Below are 19003 nucleotides of genomic sequence, written 5' to 3' on the forward strand. Positions count from 1 at the left end.
GGAGGGGGGGCTCCCCAGGTCCCGAACGGACACCCCCGGCGCCCAATCACCGCGCATCTCAACCGAGGGAGGCGTGCCAGAGAGCCTTCAATCTGCACGGCTGCAAGGGGGGGGGTCTTGAGGGTGGGCGGGGGAGCCAATGGCACGGATGGGGGAGGGGCGGTGGGAGTAGCCTGGAGGGGAGTGGGCTTCAGGGCGGGGGAGGGGAGCGGCCGCGCCGGCAGAGAGGCGGCAGGGAGGGGAGCGCAGCGCAGCGGCCGCCCGAGGACCCGCGCAGAGGCAGGAGGGCGCGAGGCGCAGCAGCAGCAGGCGGACAGCCATGGAGAATGGGCTGCCGGGGCCAAGGTGAGCCGCCGGAGCCGCCAGCAAAGGAGGGGCCGGCCCCGCCCGGCGCCCCCTCCCCACTTTTCCGTGGAAAGGTTTACATTGCGAGCCGCCCTTTGGGGTGGGAAATGGGCACGCTCCGGGACCTGGGTCTTTTTTTTGGGGGGGGGGAGGTTTGCAGAGGAATGCGTCTGCTTTATTTTCCTGCAGTGGCCTTTTAACCCCCTCCCCCCCTCCCACGGTGACGCTGGGGTGCTTGTGGGGGTGCTCCCTTGCAGAGTCAGCACATTGCGCTCTGTGCGTGAGAGAGAGAGAGAGAGAGACAAGAGGGCCCCAATATTGTGTTTCTGGGGTTCCCTGGAGAGCGCCCGTGGAAGGACCCCCCCACATTCTTTTCTTACAGTTGATCGCCTCCCCCCCCCCACACATTTGTGTGGAGAAAGTGCATTTAAAAAACACACACAAAAAAACTTGTAGGCGTCTCCATTTCGGCTTCTTGCAAGAATGTGGAAATTGGGGAGGGGGTTGCATTATTGCGGGCTGCTTTGCTGGATGTGTGTTGATGGGGAGGGGGGTGTTTGACGGGGATACGTGACCGCGTTTGTTTCCTTGGGAGCCAATCCCAGCCCAAACCCAGCAGCAGGATGAGATGCGGCAGGTTTTGCTTCTGGCGGTGGTCGTGGTCAAAGCCATCCTTGCAAAGGAACGGCGGGAGGTTTTCTTTCAGAGCTGGAAAGAAGGAAAGAAAGAAAGAAGGGGGGGGATAAATGTCCTCTTGCCAGCCCTGGGATCCAGTAGATTACCACAGAGCCTGTGCCAATGTGTAAACCAGTCGTGAAAGAGGGGCCGAGCCAGCCCTGATCTGCGCCCAAGGAACGTGCCTGGGGCCGGTTGCCAGGAATCACACCGAGCTGTGTGTGTGGCTCAGGCCCAAAAGTGGAGTCTGGAGGCAGGCAGACGACCCACGTCTTTGGGGAGGGGGGATTATGTGTTTGTAAATGCCGCTTAATCTCTCTGCACACCTTGTTTGACAGGGCTGCAATCTTCTATCCTGACCTCTTTGCTTATTGCTTTGAGACTGCCCCCCCCCCCAGTTAGGTACTTCATTTGGGCTTAGACTGGAATAACTCTGCATAGAATTGCCCTGTAAATTACCTAGGTGGGTGGGGGGGGGGGCTCAAAGCAATCAAATAAGTCCAGTTTGGGTGCCCCCTTTAAACGATAGCAAGGAGGAAAATATCAATTTTGCATTCCCGCAAGCTCCTCAACTGCAGTTGTCTTTTGGTATTCTCTGATTTCCTTTCTGTATTGAAGAAAACACTGGATGCGGGGGGGGGGGCACTGGGTAAGGTGCATAGTTGTTTGCGTCTCTGTCCATATAAACCAGCTTTTCCGCAGAAGCGAATTGGGAGGGAGTCTTTGCACAGTGCAGAAGGGGGAATATAGGGACCCAGTGGGGGAAACTATAATAAAAGACCTTCACAAACTGGGTTGGGTGCCGGGGCTGATTCTCTTAAAACATGGCTCAGATGTTGAGGTTGCAGGAGTGTTTTGGTACTGCAGTGAGACCGCCAACCCAAACAGCCGCTGGAATCACCAGCGAAGCAGGGGGGAGAGGAGTCTGCGGATGAGACCCCCTGGCAAGAGCTTGTGAGGGGGTTGAGTTTCGAGGGGCTTTTAAAATCGGGTGTCAGCCAAGGTCGTGGTGTGGCGCTTGCTCGCCAACGCCTGTGATCTGGAGCCAGACGAGATCCGTTTCAGATGTAGGTCAAATCCATGGAGATCATCTTGGAATTAGGTCAGAGAGAAACTGGGGTGACGGAGTTTTGTCTCCTTATTTTTTGTGTGTGTGTGGGTCCAGGAAGAGATGACAACTTGGCACACAGCTGAGTTTGCCGTGCGAGATTTTATGTGCAGCTTTCCAACTTTGCAAAAAAGCGTCAGAACTTGGTGGGCAGGGTGGAAGTTTGGGGGTGGAGTCGGGCACCAGGGCCAGCGGTGGTGTGTGCACAGTCTGGGCAGTGCCACTGTGCCCAGGTGGGTGTGTCGTTCTGCCGCTCCGTTGGGTTTCTGTGCCGCAGGACTCGTCCCACCTGGCATCCCACTGAGGATCTTGGTTTCCATCACCAGGCGGCGTGGACCTGGCACCGTTCCCCATTCGGAGGGCGTCAGGCCAGCCTGGAACTAACTGTGAATTTGCCCTTTTCTTTGCTTTTGCAGGGTGCAGGTCTTTTGGGAGCGGTTGCTATGCTGGAGAGTGAGAGCTTGCGGGGGTGCAGGACGAGGCAGAAGTAAAGGGATAGGCTGGCGTCCTCAAATCAGGGATCCGTCCACATTTTTTGTGTTCTGCAGTAAGGAACGACCTTTAAAAATGAGGGGCGCCAAATCCTTGCTTCCTTGCTCTAATGACTGCTGATTTCTGCCCTCAGAGAGCTGGTGGGGGGAAACTCCGGGGCTCCCGTTTCTGACCCTTTGATTGTGCTGGATTAAATCCAATGTCCCTTTGGTAACGTTTCCCAAACACACCCAGGGATGCAATCTGTGCATGACCCACAGTGCCCCCTTCTGGGTGGGGAAGGGAATGCCCTTGTTTTATTTTTAAATGCTTCCATGATTGTAGTCTGAGGACTCCTAAGGTCAGTCCCGTAGCGACTTGGCTTTTGGTGAGCAGAAGCCACCTGCCTGGTTCAAGAATCATCCTGTTGCTGACTCAGCTGAGAAACTCCTGGAAGCGCTGGTGCTGCATTGGTGCTCAGTGCCGATGCCCCAGTCGTGGGTCCTACCTTTGGGAAGGCTGGCCGGGCTTGGTTTTTTTAGCCCTGCCCACCTCTTTCCAGCTGGCACCAAAGTTTCTGCTTAGTATCAGTACGGGACAATGTTTCCCGGGCATCTTTGCAGAGCTGGGTGTCTTCTTGCCCTGGCACGGCGGGATCCTCTGTCCCCCGCCAGCACCCCCTGGTGGCATTTGCAGAACTTGCTCATGGTTCCTTTTGCTCCGGCGTTTCTCTCCCCTTGCAGGCGCATGGACTGGCATCGGGCCCAACCCAGCCTCCTCGCTCATGTCCTGCCTTCCCCAGCATTTGCTGTTGACTGTTTTCCTCCTGGCAGGGAAGCCGGTGGCCCTCATGTGCCGGAGGACGGACGCATGACGGGGCTTGTGTACATCACGTGTTCCCGGCCTCGTGCCAGGCCATGACGCGGTGGGCGGAGGTAGGGGGCAGTTCCTATGTGGAGAGGAGCCCTCTCGGCTAGGGAGTTGGCAGCGAGTTGGTGGTCAGCAGGCAGTGGGGATGGGAGGGCCGGCTCGGCAGGAAGCAGGGCCCGTGGGCACATCTCCGGTGGGGAGCTCAGTTGGCTGGTGAGTGTGGGCACTGCCAGGGGCAGGAGGCAGCTGGCGCAGCTGTTCCTGTTGGCTTGGCTTCCTGCCCTGCTATCTTTTTTCCTCTCCTCGAAGCCTTTTCGCTTTCTGCCCATCTCCTGATTCACCCCGGAGCTCCCCTTTTCTCTCCTCTTTCCTCTTTGCGTGATCGCTTCTCTGTTCTAGACTTCCTCATGCCTGCGTTCCTGAACTCCTCTCCCATTTGTGCGTTTTTCTCCTCTTCTGTTCTCAGCGTTTTCTGATCTCCGCACAGCTCCCTTTTGGGTCTGCTCGGTACCTTTCTCCTTCCTCTGTTCTCTCTTTGGCCCATTTAATGACTTCCTGTACACAAACTATGCTTCATTCGAGCTGTGTTCGTGTGTGTGTCTTTTTTCTTCCTTTCCACGTTCTCGTCTTCATCACATTCTCTTCCCTTTTCGTTTCTTTCCTCTGCCATTTCTGCCCTTATCATGCCTTCTTTCTTTGTTTCTTTTGTGTATGTCTCCTACAAATCCACGCTAGCATGCCCGTTTCTTTGCACCCATGGCTCTGGCTTTCTGTCTGTGGCTTGCAGGCCTGTCTGGCTCGTACTCTGCCACTTGTGGCTTGGATGGGGATCGATGGCCACAGGAGAGAGCCCGCAGTGCAGGATCGGCGTAAACGGGATTTGGCTGCAGCTTGCAAAGCTGCATGGGCTTCTCCGCAGATCCAGAACCAGCGGCAAAAGGGTTTTCCGTCCCATCCATGTTGTGTTTTGGAGGTGGCGTGGCTGTTTTGTTTTTCCATCTGTTGATCCCACAGTGGGGATGGAGGAATCTGCTTGGATTTGGGACTCTTTTTTCTTCTTGGCAAGAGAGAGATTTTAAGGGGGGAGGGTGAGAGGAAAGCAACCTGCCTTCGTTCGTGGTCTCAGGGAAGGAAGTGGGCCCAGAAATTCTGCAGGTGGAGATCCATGGACTTGGAGTTTCTGGTTTTCGGGCTCTGAAGAGGGAATGTTGTTAAGCGTTTGGATCAGGAGCGTCAGGAGGACTTCATGTTCTCTTCCTTCGAAAAGAGATCTTCCTAGGGCCATGCCTCAGTTTCCCCCTTCTGTGAACTGGGTAACAGATACCAATGGGAAGCAGAAATTCTTATGATTAATTTTTCGTTGCTGGAAGAGCAGTCAGAGGTCAGAAAGTAGGGGTCTTGCTTTGTGGCTGGGGGAGAGACCAATGGGGAGCCTGAAGGCTGATATCTCTTCCAGCAACGAAAAATTAATCATGGCACCTCTTGCCATGGAAGGCAAAAGTCCCACCCCGGGCTGTGGCTGTGCATGGCGCTCTCCTGTGGCTGTGCATGGTGTTCTCTCTCTCTCTAATCCTAATTGAGCTAACAATTGTTATGCATTTTGCTGATGGCAGACCAAGCCCCACAAGTACCAAGTCTCCTATGGGTGTGAAGTCTGCTCCTTGGCGACAGGTTCAGGAATTCTGGGCCTCCTAAAGCCTTGGAGAAGCTGAGGTTGCCAGACATAGGATGGCTAATTTTCTGACATTAAATGCCGGCTCTCACATTTTCCTAGATAAATGCTCTGATCGGCAAGCTCTGATTCCAGGTTTGTGGTGCCTGGCCATAGGTGCGCACTGCATAGGCAGAGGTACTCTCTGCATGCGCAGAGGTGTCCTCTTTTGGACTTTGGCTGTGCCCCCAAACCAGTGCCAGGGCCCAACGCGAAGCACAAGGTGGTCCCAGCACAGTATCTAGGGAGGGAATGTCTTGGATCTCAGATATGCCTGTTGTGTTTTCCCTGCACTTAATCTGTTGCCGTAGATTCCCCCGCGCTTACAATGGAGACGGTGGCCTACCTGGCATGGTGGGAGTGAGGACGAGACAAAAAGATCATTAAGAGCACTTTCCATTTTAAGAAAGCCACATTTTACAAGGTCTGCTTAAATCTCTGTCTTGGCTGCGCCTATAAAGTTGAGAATCTTCTGCTTTAACTCTGCTCTGAATCTTATTTATTTTATTTCCTGTCACTCAACTGGAATTGCTCCAAGGAGTGTAGGGAAACATACCTGGCATGATATCTCCTTTATTATCCTCGCAACGGCCCTGAAAAGTGGGTCAGGCAGATATTTGTTGGGCTCAGAGGCTGTTGAGAGACCTTCTGTGGATCTCACCCATCTTCCTTGTGCAGGCGGGGTTTTCCCATCCTTGTGGACGGAAGGCGTAGGTTTCAAAAGTGTAAGAAGCGTGAGCCCCTTCCCAGAATTTCAGACATTTTGAGGCTGGTGGTGGTGATGCCGTGGTAAGGGAGAGCATTTTGCATGCTTTCAAGGCCTTTTTTTGCACTGATAGGATTAGAGTGGGCTATGGACAGCCCGTGGGTAGCGAGGGGTCCCAGGGCCCACAGATGCCTGGAGCTCCACTGCCATCCAGTGGGCCTTGCAGCTAAAAGAAGATCTGTCCTCCCCGTACACTCCATCTCTGCCACATACTTGCTCAGCGGCCTCAGTCAAGTAGCTCTGATTTTCGGCCCTTGCCCCCTTCGTTCTGCTAGATGGGAGCCGCCCCATAACTAACCCCGCAGAGCGATTGTGGAAGTGAATGAGAGGACTTGTGGGCGTATGGCACTCTGCCTAGTTAAGCCTTTGAAGGTTACTTGTAATGAAAACAAGTAACAATATGCGTTTAATCTGCACAAATTGTGAGCGCCAGAGATTCTAGGCCACATTATAGTTTCAGAAGGTAGCCGTGTTGATCCTCGGTAGAACAGTTAGATTTGATTCCCAGAGCACCTTAGAGACCAAAAAGATTTTCAGGGTGTCAGCTTTTGAGAGTCCCAACTTCTTCTGTATCTGCTTTGACTCTTGAAAGCTTCTAACCTGAAAATCTTGTTGATCCCAGAGGTGCTACTGGACTCGAATCTAGCTAGGGTACATTATGACATCTTTCTTCCAGCTTAGTTAAAAACTCCCCCACCCGGCTGTTCTATACTGAGAAAAGTTCAATCGTTTTTGGAACCAGAGGGGGTGGTTTATTAATTGATTAATCTGGAGCAGACTAATGGTCTATTTGATGTCCGTCGCCTCCCTGGATTCTAACCTTGCCTTCCAGCATGGAGTACGTAACTTTGGGAGCCTTGCTTCTTTCCCAGAGTTGGGAAATAAAACTCACAAATCCTTGGTTTGAAGATTGGCTGCCTTTGTTTCACCCCCCCCACCCCCACCCCGTGTCCCCTTATAGATCGCTAACCTCTGTTCCCCTTCTTAAAGGGGACTGGCTTATCTGTACAGGATAACAAATGGTAGGATAGGGTGCAGGGCATTTCAATTATCCACCCACGCTTTTATCACAAGGGTTAATGGAAGGGACACTGGACAAATGAGAGCCCACATTTTGCTCTGAACTGCGGAACACATTTGGCAAAGGCAGAGAGATGTGTGCAAAAATCTACCTGCAGTTATCTGAGAAATTTTAACGGCTCGACATTTTGCTTGATGGCAGCCTTCCGTTTGCTATCTTTTGGTGTGTGTGTGTGTAAAGCGACGGCAAGTTGTAGCTGATTTATGAAGACCCTGTAGGGTTTTCAAGGCACGAGACTAAGAGAGGTGGTTTGCCAATGCCTGCCTCTGCTGTCATTTGGACCCTTTACAAAAACTACATCTGCTCGATCCCCCTTTTTTTAAGCGAAAGATAGTGTCGGCAAAGGCCATTTTTGTGGCCCCTGAGCCATGCCCATTTGGCCTCTTTGTGCTCCCTCCTGGAGTTGAGAATGAAGCTAGAAAATGACAATCTTGTTTTTAAGAGAGTTGAAAGTGGTTACAGAGAGGCTTTGCTTCCACGGTGTAAACACACTTTCTCTCTTGTCCTATTTGCGTCTGTTTAAACTGGTTTGTGAAACAATGCAAAAACCTGCTGAACCTATTGTACCAGAGGTTGAAACCCTCAGCAAACCACGCGCAGTGGCCCCTCTTGGAAACCACCTCCTGCTGCCTAATAATAACCCCGTTGTTCATGTGCAGTGCCAAGCTCCTTATCCTCAGCTCCACCAGGCAAAAATGGCTCAGCCCTGGTTTACTTTGTCCATGCGTACGGAAGATTGGATAGCTTTCACTACACTCATGCAGCTGCGCACCTTTATCTCCCAAGACCCGTGCTGATACGATAAAGCTCGTCCAGATCAGTGGCATCAGCCACTGTGTGCAGACGACGCAACTGCTGCCACGTGGAGGGTTTTCGGGTTGTTTCCACGAAGTGGATGCAGTGGGCCAACCTGCTCTAGCCTCCCAGTCCTTCTGAAGTTATGTGAAAGGAAGCCCCTCTGAGCTGGGCACCCTTCTGCAGAACATGATGGGCTGGGGCTTAAAGTGTGCCTAGCCCCGGAGGGGAATGCCCCTGGATGATCATGCCCCATGATCTCGTAGGAGGTCTTCGGAAGGGTTTGTACCTCTCCTGTCCTGGGAACGGAGAGGGGAGTGTGCCTTGTTCCCCCAGAGCAGGGCACATGCCAATTTGGGATTCGAACAATACTGATTAGATGGGTGGAGCCGAGGACAGATTCTGACTTATTGGGGGATGAATCCTGGTAGGTCAGAATGTGAGGTCTGGAGAAGAAAAAAAAGATTAACCCCCTCCTGGGTTGAAATACCTTGTTCATCAAACCAAAATCCATGATCCCCAACCAGGAGAAATACCAAATGGACAGGGGAGGGGGCTGTGGCTCAGTAGGAGAGCGTCTGCTTGGCACATAGAAGGTCCCCAGTTCAATCCCCTGCATCTCCAGTTAAAGGGACTGGGCAAGTAGGTGATGTGAAAGACCTCTGATTGAGACCCTGGAGAGCCACTGCCGGTCTGAGTAGACAATACTGATCTTGATGGACTGAGGGTCTGGTTCAGTAAAAGGCAGCTTCACTTGTTAATGTGTCATGCTGCGAACCTGACCCTTGGCAAACCTAGGAGCATCAGCACATTTAAGGTGTACTGTTAGATTAGTTACCTTTTAGTTCGCTGTTACTTCCTGGGTGGTGGAAGGGTGCTCAGAGGCCGCATGTCCGTGTCATAAGTCACAAATCAGACTCCAGATAAACTGATGCAGAGGCCAAACGTGAAATTTTGTACATGTGGCAGAAGTGATGAGCAGAGGTTCCAAGGCAGGGAGGCAAAATTTCAGTCTCAGTGGCTCCAAGAGGAGGGTCTGTGTGTGCGTGAAAGCCGAGATTATGGTGCTCGGCCTCAATCCCTGTTGCAGATTACCTGTTTACATTTCCAGGGCAGCAGAAGTAGTTGTCTCCTCCTCCATTTTGTCCTCCCAACAACCCTGGGAGGTCAATTCTAGCGGCTGAGAGGGAATATTCGAACCTGGATCTCCCCAGCCCAGTTCTCTGCCCACCAGTCCATGCTGCTGAGTTTCTTTCTCTAAACCCTTTATTAATTTTAAACGTACACACTAGAATTGAAATCAAACTAAAAGGTTCCAGTGTTAACCTTGAAACCAGAACCGGTAAGCATACGTTTTACAAAGCTCTTTAAAATAATCTCTACACCTGTATGCACATTTGGTGTCGGTAGATCATGATGGGTAGCCGCGTTAGTCTGTCTGTAGAAGTAGAAAAGAGCAAGAGTCCAGTAGCGCCTTAAAGACGAACAAAATTTCTGGCAGGGTGTGAGCGTTCGTGAGCCACAGCTCACTTCTTCAGATACGAAAGCTCCTACCCTGCCAGAAATTTTGTTCGTCTTTAAGGCGCTACTGGACTCTTGGGGTCTGGACTACATGAAATCGTGTTCTCCCGCCTGTTTTGCTAATTGCTTTCCGTCTTGTGTGGCTTAGAACGGCTAATTCCCTACTTTTTTGAATTTCTTGAGCAAACGGGAATCTTTTCCGCAAATATTGGGGGCGGGAGGTGGAATCGGCCCTTCTGTTAGGGGAGAACAAGAGCCGGGGTTGTAATCCAAGATTACAGGAGACGACGTGTCAGAGATTATCCCTTAAAAAGTTGCCTCGTGTTTGGAACATATTTTTGTCATTGCCAGGAGGTTTTGGGACTGAGGTGGAGCTGATGTGTAGAACAGACCCTTCTCTCCCCCCCCCAAAAAAAGGGTTTGGAAGGGCTTAGACTGTTTCAAGGGCGAGTGGGTTTTGCCCCCACTCCTGCATATATTTACCTCCCTTTCCCGCTCGGCCACCCCCACCCCCCCCCACCAGCAGCAGCAGCAGGCCCAGCGTGCCAAGGCCGGCCCTTCTGGCAGCAGGCCCATGCGCTGCGCAACAGAGCCAGGCGCCCAATGGCAGCTCAGTGTTCCCAGCCGAAATTAGCAGGCAAACAGGAGAAAGGCCGGCCGCTGGTTGGCTGCTCCTGGCCTAGCCGGCCCCCTCCCGTCGCTCGGCTCACGTAGGCCCAGCCTGAGCCAGGGGCCTCCGGGCGGCCTTCCAAGCGAGGGTGGGCGGGAAAGGGAGGCTCGCGAGGGCTCCGCTAGGCCCGGCCCGAGCAGCAGGCCCCAGAGGCCTCGCAGGAGCTCACGTCAAGCCCAGGCCGGCGGGGCTGCCCAGGGAATTGGGCACCGTTGGTGGCGCAAAGCCCTCCGTTGGTGGCGCAAAGCTCTCTGCCAGGCCGTGCGTTGCGGTGCCGGCGTCCTCTGCCTGCTCAAGCTGCACGCTTTTTTTTTCATATACAAAACACGCCATTATCAGCTTGATGCAATCTTGGCAGCGTTGGCCGTTTCTTCTTCTCTCATGGTTCTCCGTTGCTGGTCTGCGTTGGGATTGACTCGCCGGGTCCCGGCTTGCTAGCCCAGAGAAACTGGCCATCCTAGGCCCCCTCACCTCTGGCTTGTTGTAGCCACTAAACCCTATTTCCAGATTTGGAGGTGGGGGGATGTTCTTTCCCAAACTGTTAGGCACCAGCAGTGCTTTGCGGATGCTTGGTAGACCCCCTGTGGCCGTGAACACAGAGCCGAACCGAGTTTTCATGGAGCAGGGAGGCTATATTGCAGTATTTTGGGAGTGAGATTTGCTTAAGAGCCTTGCATTTGAAAAAGCGGGCATCTGCTGGAAATAAAATGTTGGTAATCTTTGTGCTTATTTTTCTGCATCAGATTAACACGGCTGCTCCTCTAGATTTAGCAGGCTTGTCTGTATTCAGGGGTTTTGGGTTTCTGCCCTGGTATTGTGCATAGAATGGAAAAAACTTGGCATCAGGATACCTGTTTGGTTTTTATTTCCCTGTTTTACAATGGAATTGGAGCCTAGTGGCTAGAGTACAGGCAACTGCATTCTTTTCCCTAGGAAGTGTCTGTGGCTGTGTTTTGGCTTGAGGAAAGGAGCCAGAAATATTAATCTCTGAATTCTGTTCCTTAACTGTAGGAGAAGGGCATGGTATAGAAGTTGCAAATATATGCCAGAACTCCTGGGTTCTGCGTTCAGATGTATGTATTTTACCGGGCAGTGGGTGAATCTAAAAGCATGGGTGCCCTGGCCTTGGCACCCTCATGAGGAAAGACTTTCTGGCGCTGGGTCTGTTTTGCCTGTGAACGGGTTGTGTTCCAGCTCTCTCTGTTTATTCACACACAATGTATGTTCTTGGCTTTTCCCTCTGGCTCAGGGAGAGAACAGGCGGTGGAAAGGGGCCAAGGAGCGGCTCTGTCGACCTCGCTTCCCCCCTACACACACACACACATGCCAGAGTGGTCCTGACATTGACCCTGTGAGTTTTGCAATACTCTGGACAGTGCCTGATGAGTGTGTGCCCCCCCCCCATGCTGCAGGGAATGGTATGAGTGATTGGAGAGGGGATCCTTTTGGCATGCAGACCCCAGGTGCATCTCAGCCATTGCTCCTTGAGGCAGGTGCGTTTCAACAAGGGTGGAGGGGATCAGCATCTGCTTTTGTGCCAATCCAGAAGACTCTTCCTTTAGCACTCAACAAGGGATTCCTGTGTATATGAACAGTTGCTTTGTTGGAACCAAGGGGCAGCTGTGCTTGGGAGACTGGAGGGTGTGTGTGTTGAGAGACAGGATGTGCTGCATTTAGATAGTGTTTTCAACATTCAGTGCACTTTGTGTTATCCTGTTGCAATCCTTACAACAACCTAGGAAGGTAGGCCAGCATTATTATCCCCATATTGCAGATGGCCGGAGTGCTGAGGCCAGGAGAAAACGTTTCGTGTGACCCCGCCTAGTAAATTTGTGCTAGAGAAGATTTGGACCGAGGATTGCCAAAGTCACAGCTCATTTTCTTAGCCACGACGCGATGCAAATTCACAACATCGGTGAAAACTATAGACTATACGTGGGGTGGAAGAAAGCAAAATTTGCTGGCTTGACTTGAGGCCATTAAGGGGTATGAGGATCAGCTGTCCCCTGTTCGTTATCAGGACGGAGGAACAGAATTGGATTTGGATTTGGATAAGTTACACCTTTTGAGCCGTGTGTGAATTATTCCAGAATGACTGCTTCCCATTAATGTATTCAGTCACCACCGTGGGTTAGAATGCTGACGCTTACCGAGAAGTGTGCATAGCAGGGAAAAACCACCCTATAGTCACCTTGTTGGTCAGTGTTTGCACCAGGATTTTTTGGGGGAACCAAAGAGCGAGGAGTATCCATTCCGCAAATTCTCTCCCACAACCTCTGTCCTTCTGGAGTGCTCCATGCAAAGTGAAAACTGCAGTGGTGTTTCCTGGAGTGGAGTGCTTGGGTGTCTGGGGCCATTTTGCTGGTCTCAAAGCCCTAACCGAGGCCTGAGCGTGCCACCCTTTGGAGTTGGCCCCACTGACTACGAACAGCAAAGAGGTCAGGGAGAACGGGTGTGCCTCAGTTCCTTGTGCACAGAGCTTTCCCCAAAGTGGATGAGATTTGGTGCCTGGAGTGAGCAAATCCTTGTCCTCTTGCTGCTTCAGTGTGTCAGCCTGTAAAGCCCTAAACTGTTTGGGACCTTCATACCTATGGACTCTGCCTATGGCCTTTTATGCAGGGATGTTTCCCCGCAGTCACCCCCGCTGACTGCTTTGGGGCTTCCTTTTGATTATGCAGTCCTTTTCCGACCGTCAGAGGTCGCCTTGCTCCCTGTGCGTTTTGCCCGTGTTTTCCAGATTCTGGCTAAAACAGCATCCAGAAAACACGGTCATGCATGATCAAAATGAAGCCCGAAAGCAGTTGGTGGGGGTGATCGCAGGGAAACGCCCCTGCAAAAAGGCCTATATGTCCCCCCAAGAACGCTTCATTTTCTTCTGTGGCCTGAGCTAGGATGCTATTTTACAGCTTCTGGTTTAATATTTTGTGAGTATGTTTTATTGAATGTTGTGAGCTGTTTTGACCCCTGTGACCCAGGAGAGGGTTGGGGTACAAGTCTAAAAATAAAAATGGCTTCAGCAGCAGGGCGACCTCTAAGAGTCCAAAGACCGAAGTTCCTTGCAGACGAATTGGCAGGCAAGGAGTGCAGGGTGGCACGCTCCACACCTGCCCTGCCCCGCCATCCGGACTTGGTTCAGGTAGAAGGTAGCGCACTCCCTCCCTTGTGTACACAATCACCCCGGCTCACGCTCTCCAGAACCAGGGTGGGGAGGCATCGCTGTGCCAGGAACATCACGTTCCCACCCAGCCCAGAGGGAAGAGGCCCTGGTGTGGGTGTAAAGAGAGGGGAGCGAAGGGAAGGGGTGGGTGGGTGGCGGCATTCACGGTTCAGTTTGGGTGGTGCAACTGCCTAATTGCCATGAGCGCCTTTAATCCCCCCCACCGCCTCCAGGCTCCTGTGTTGTGTTATTGCCATAACATTGTATGGAATGAGGCAGCCCTTCAAAATCAGGGATCTATCTGCATGTGTGTGTGTGTGGGGGGGGGATTACCGATCCTTCTGGGGCTGCAGGAATCCACTAATGTTGAGACTTGCCCTCTTGAGGATAGTACAGTAAGATTATTGTGCTGGGGGTGGAACATCAGGGTCCTGCTTCGGAGCTGCAGGAGTGGGCCCCCCTCTCTTTGGCGAAAGGTTTGTGAATGGCTGGTTGTGACGAAGGACGCTCTCCCCTTCCTCCCCCTCCCCTTCCCATGGCAACGTCACCACTCCTTCCACCCCCCCTTCCTCCCCCCAGTGATGACTGCTTGGCACGGGTCCCTGTCTGCAGTACACGGTGTCCCGGACGGACGCGGACAGAACAGCCAAAGGCGCTGCCAAGAGCACGTGCAGCAGGATTTCTGCTGGGAGGGGGCGCTGGGCGGCGATTAAGGAGTTTGCATCTGTGATGTGCAAGGGGGGGGATCAGGGCTGGACGCCAGCGGGCGGAGGAGGAAGCTGGCGGTGGCAGGCTGAGAAGCTTGGAAGGGCAGCGGGCTTTGCAGAAGGGAGTGAAGGAGAGGAGTGGAGGAGAGGGTGCGGATGGGAATGGGTGCAGGGGGGTGGCGGTGAGAGCACGGCATGACGCAGAGGGTTCACTGAGGCTGCTGGAACGCCAGGGAGGGCAGAGCATGCCACGTAGGGTTGCCAGCCTCCAGGTGGTGGCTGGAGAGCTCCTGAGATTGCAGCTGAACTCCAGGTGACAGATCAGTTCACCTGGAGAAAAGGGCCACTTTGGAAGATGGATGCTGTGGTGTTATTCCCCATTGAAGGCGTGCTCTTCCTCAAACTTCACCCTCTCCAGGCTCCACCCCCACCCCCAAATCTCCAGGTATTTCCCAATCCAGAGCTGGAAACCCTAAGGAACAGGGGATACTGCACCAATTGGAAGCGTTTGAAGGACAGCTAGTCTAGCTCTCCTGCCACCCGCCCTGTACTGTAGGCCAGTGCATATGGAAGTCCTTCTCCACATATGGAGTCCTCACCGTGCACGTGCCATAAGCAAAGTGCAGCTGAGTAACTCATGGAAGTGAGACAAGCTGCATGAGAGGGAAAGCCCTCGCTAGGCTTGCAAGATATTTATTTATTTACTTCATTTGGGCCTCGCATTCCTCCTCACTGGGGGCCCAACGTGGCTTATGTCATTCTCCATTTTGTCTTCACAACATTCCCAAGAGGTAGCTTAGACTTGAAAGAGTGTGACTGGCCCAAGGTCACCCAGCAAGCTTCCAGGGCAGGAGTGGGGACTTGAACCTGGACCTCCCAGATACTAGTCTGATGGTCGTAACCAGTACACCAGGTGTCCTGATAGTGTGTGTGAGTTCCTTCCCAACTCCTGAACTGGACATACAACCCACTCCTGAATAATTTTGTCCCCATCACCCAATGCCCATTCTCTCCTCCCCTTTTGTTTCACAACAGCCCTCCTTGCCCCCCCCCCAAAGTGGAGAGCAAAGAATTGTTGCAGCATGTAAGACCCAGCCCGCTTCTTAAGGGCTGTTCAGAATCGCCTCCATGTTTTGCCTAGGTCCAGGCCTGTCTTTGCACCACGTTGATTGATTGACAACTCTGGTTTGAAGGGAGTTACTTGCCCTGTGGGGGCGTCGCTGTGGGGAAGCTCTCAGTGTTGCTATGCTGGGTGCTGGAGGAGCCCCTGCTGTCTGTGTTTCTCTTCCCCCCCCCAACCTCCCAGTTTTGTCACAAGAAGGAAAGAGGTTTTGTGCAAAACAGAGAGTCTGTAACAAGCAGCATGTGCGAAGCGCCGATATTCTCAGCAGAGGAAGGAAGCTGACGTCAAGAATGCCTGAGCTGAGCAGAAGGTGCCGGGAGATGCGTTCTGCGCTTGGCGTAGACGTTGGTTATCAAGCTGTGCCTTCGTGCAGCACAACAACAAGCTTTGGGGGCTTGTGCTTTGGTGCCGGCAGCTGCAAGCTCCAGGACAGGTTGCCGGTGTATTCCTCTGCCTCCCTTTTTCAAACACTTTGTGGTGCATGGCTGCGGCACACAGCCAGTGGGGAGACTGAGGTGTAGACCCTTGTGGCCTGAACCGAAGCCTGGCAGGAGTGGGGGGGGGGCAACGGCCCTCTGAGAGTGCCCCCCCCCAGCCTGATGATGCCACCGTGTGCTGCAGGCCTGGCTCCACAGAGTCACACCTGGTGCTGAGTGCGGATTCTTTTAGGGAGGTTGTGGCTTAGTGGTCGAGCCTCTGCATAATCTTATACAAATGCCTCCCCCCCACATCCCAGAGGAAGCTCTCTTTTCACCACAGGAGGGGCTGTGGTTCAGTAGCAGATCATGTGCTTTGCATGCAGAAGGTCCCAGGTTCAATCCCTGGCACCTCCAGTTGAAAGGATCAGGCAGTAGGTGATGTGAAAGATCCTCAGCCTGAGACCCTGGAGAGCTGCTGCCAGTCTGAGTAGACAATACTCACCTTGATGGGCCAAGGGTCGGATTCAGTATAAGGCAGCTTCATGTGTTCACCAAGCAGTGACAGTTTTGATTCTCTTGAGCCTTTTAGACAGCCACCCCCCCACCCCGCATGGTTGGTTTTAGCTACCCGGTCCTTGTTAGTGAATTTATACTTTAAAGTTGCTTTTAGAACTTTTTTATTCTGCAGCATTTTGGGTGTGTTTTATGGCTGCTGTTTTAATTATGGGGGGTTGTGGTTGCCCTTTCATGTTTTTATTGCTTTTAGCATATTATTTTATGATTTATATAGGAAGCTGCCTCAGATGTGGTTATATAGAGAGGAAGGGCATAAATATTTCAAATAACTGTCTGGGGGGTGTCTAAAGTGGGATTCTGAGAGCAACCTTTGAAAAACTGCTTTCTCAGAAACCTGGTGACTACTGGGATTGTTTTTCTCCATCCTGACCCTGGCACCAAAGCATCGCAAAATGAAGACACTGACTTTGTTTTGCAGGATTGATTGTGCATTTGTTCACATTTATTTGTTGATATCCTGCTTTTCTCCCCTGTTGGAACTCAAAGTGGCTTTTAGATAATTGTTCTCCCCTCCTCAGTTGTTTCAGTTGAGGTAGGCCAGGCTGAGAGTTTGTGACCGGCCCCCAAGGTCACCTAGCAAGCTTCTGTGGTAGAAGTGGGGCTTCGAACCAGGGTCATAGTCAGCCACTCTGTCCACTACACCACAAGAGGTTTGGGAGTGATGCCTTGCCCTGTTCTCCTTTTGGGATTTCACCAAGTGTGGACCACATGCTTTTCAGCTGGATTCAAGTCCAGGAGCACCTTAGAGACCAACAAGATTTTCGGGGTGTAAGCTTTCGAGAGTCACAGCTCCCTTCGTCAGATAACAGAGCTCTGACTCTCAGAAGCTCATACCCTGAGAGATGTTGTTAGTCTCTGAGCTGCTACTGGACTTGAATCCAGCTCTTCTACTGCAGACCGACACGGCTACCCTCCTGAAAGTATGCTTTTCAGCCTGTCTTTGCAGAGTTAGGAGCTAGAAACCTATCTTGGGAGTGTCAGATTCTGTACCCAGTCGCAATACAAACGGCTGTGAATCTCGCTCTCCCTTTAGACTGGAATAGAAATTCAAAAGTGATGGATCAGATTGCATTAGGTGGGGGTGACACGGTTGTTGCTCCCTGTCCTGTTTTCCCTGAAGCATCTTGCCGGCTACTATTAGCCTAGGTAAACCCTTGACCAATCTGGCCGTGGCAGTTGCTCAATTTTTAAATCCTGTCTCCTTTCAATCGTGTCTGTATTATCAGTTCTCTAGGTGAAGTCTGATGATTCCTCCACAAAGGGATGCTTGAGGAAAATGCATTTCCCAAAAAACAATGTCAGGAACACAAAATCCACGTTAGTTTTGCAGCAAAGTTCTGTGAGCAGAAATGGGTGGCAATGTTGCCTTTTGTTTCACGTTAGGTGTGTGTGTGTGTGTGTGTGTGTGTGTGTTAAGTGCCATCAAATCAGTCCTAACCATGGCCTCTTGTGCAGAGCACAGGTTGCACATCAAAACAATCAGTATGCTGTGGCACACACGTTTCCTTTAAATCCAACCAGAGCTGTTCATGATCCACACAGTCAAAAGCTTTGTTGTAATCTATGGAACTGAAGCTGATTTTCTTCTGAAATTCTCTCGTATGCTCCAGTAACCAATGTAAATTTGCAATATGATCTCTAGTGCCTCTTCCTTTTCTGAGTCCAGCTTCGGGGGTATGCTCTAAACCCAGGGTTGGCTTGGGATCTTGTAAGACCATCCTGCCTCTGTTCATGTGCAGAGTTAGCCTTTAGCTGGGTATAACAGCATCTTATCTGCTCTTGTTTTACTCATAGGAAGAGGGGTCACCACAGAGGCATGGCCGCCTACCAGGTGGGCCACAGGTCACCAGACATGGCTGACGCCAAGTTTTTAGCTCACCCTCAGGGCCAGCGTACAGGAGAAGGGGGAGGGATCCACTTGGGAAACTGCTGGGAAACTGCCGTGGAGGGAGAGGGTTAAGTACCCTGCTGTCCCCTTACCTCTTCTTCTCAATCACCCTCTCCAAAGATGCTTTTCTTTAAAAAAAAAGAAAGAAAGAAAGAAAGAAACACATGGGGTTTTTATTATACGCACATAACATGCAGCTAGTCCTTGAGTAGCATGCCTGGGAATGTTGTCAAAGGATTCCGCTTCCAGGAAAGCATTACTCTGATGCTTTAAAAAACAGAAAATAAATTAACCTCTGCCTGCCTGTGTTGCTGCTTGGAAATCCTGCAGGGATTTTGTATTCCGATGAGCCGTTTGCTACTCCGTCGAAGGCAGGAAAGTCCCACCGGAGCCCTCCCCACCTCCTCCTGCTTGGCTAGCTGACGTTTCGCATGTGATCGCTTTACAGCTTCCGTGCCCGTGCGCCACTGCGTTGCCTCTTCGCACGTGACTGTGCACGAGGATCCACCGCTCGTCGCCAACCACGTCTGGTGACCTGTGGCCCACCTGGCCGGCGGCCATGCCTCCGTGGTGACCCCTCTTCCTATGAGTAAAACGAGAGCAGATAAGACGCTGTTATGCCCGGTGGCAAAACAGCTTGTTCTGAGTAGCCCGGAGTGATGGGCAGGGAGCCAAGAGACAGAAATGGAACAGCCTGTACCCTTAATGGGACCGGCCACGTTGGGAGGGGTGGGGAGGAATGGTGGAAGGATGCAGCCGGAGGATTGGGGAGCTGAAAGTCCCGCTTATTCTTCTTGGGGAGTGAGCCTGCGAGAGTGCCCAGGGCATGCGGCGGCGCCGGAAGAGGCTGAGGGGCAGGAGATGGTACAGGTGAGGGCAGCGGTGCTTTTGGGGCATGAGGGGAGATCGATGACCGTCTGCAGCTGGATACAGGCTAGGGTGGGAGTTCTGGGGACCCGGGGGCATTTGCATGTGTGGTCTGTTTACACACTGTCCTTTCATGCTTCAGGGCAGCAGTTCCTGCTCCAGAGTTGTGGGGTTACACAGGATCTGCAGAGCTCTCTGCCTACTTGCTTTTGTGAAGAGTTGCGTAGTGACTCTCTTGTGGGTCAGCGATGGC

At 52.3% G+C, this 19003-nt stretch overlaps 1 protein-coding gene across 1 annotated transcript in view; it reads left to right on the forward strand.

Moving 5' to 3' along the window:
* The first annotated feature begins 316 nt into the window (after nucleotides 1-316).
* HIF3A (hypoxia inducible factor 3 subunit alpha) overlaps nucleotides 317-19003 on the forward strand; it is a 45640-nt gene continuing 26953 nt past the window's right edge. Inside the window, exon 1 of the mRNA XM_056847027.1 lies at nucleotides 317-345. Coding sequence (XP_056703005.1) covers nucleotides 320-345 — 26 coding nt within the window. The 5' untranslated portion in view covers nucleotides 317-319. The remainder of the gene's footprint in view (nucleotides 346-19003) is intronic.

The sequence above is a fragment of the Euleptes europaea genome, chromosome 3 (assembly GCF_029931775.1).
Source record: "Euleptes europaea isolate rEulEur1 chromosome 3, rEulEur1.hap1, whole genome shotgun sequence".
In the NCBI taxonomy this organism is placed as follows: domain Eukaryota; kingdom Metazoa; phylum Chordata; class Lepidosauria; order Squamata; family Sphaerodactylidae; genus Euleptes; species Euleptes europaea.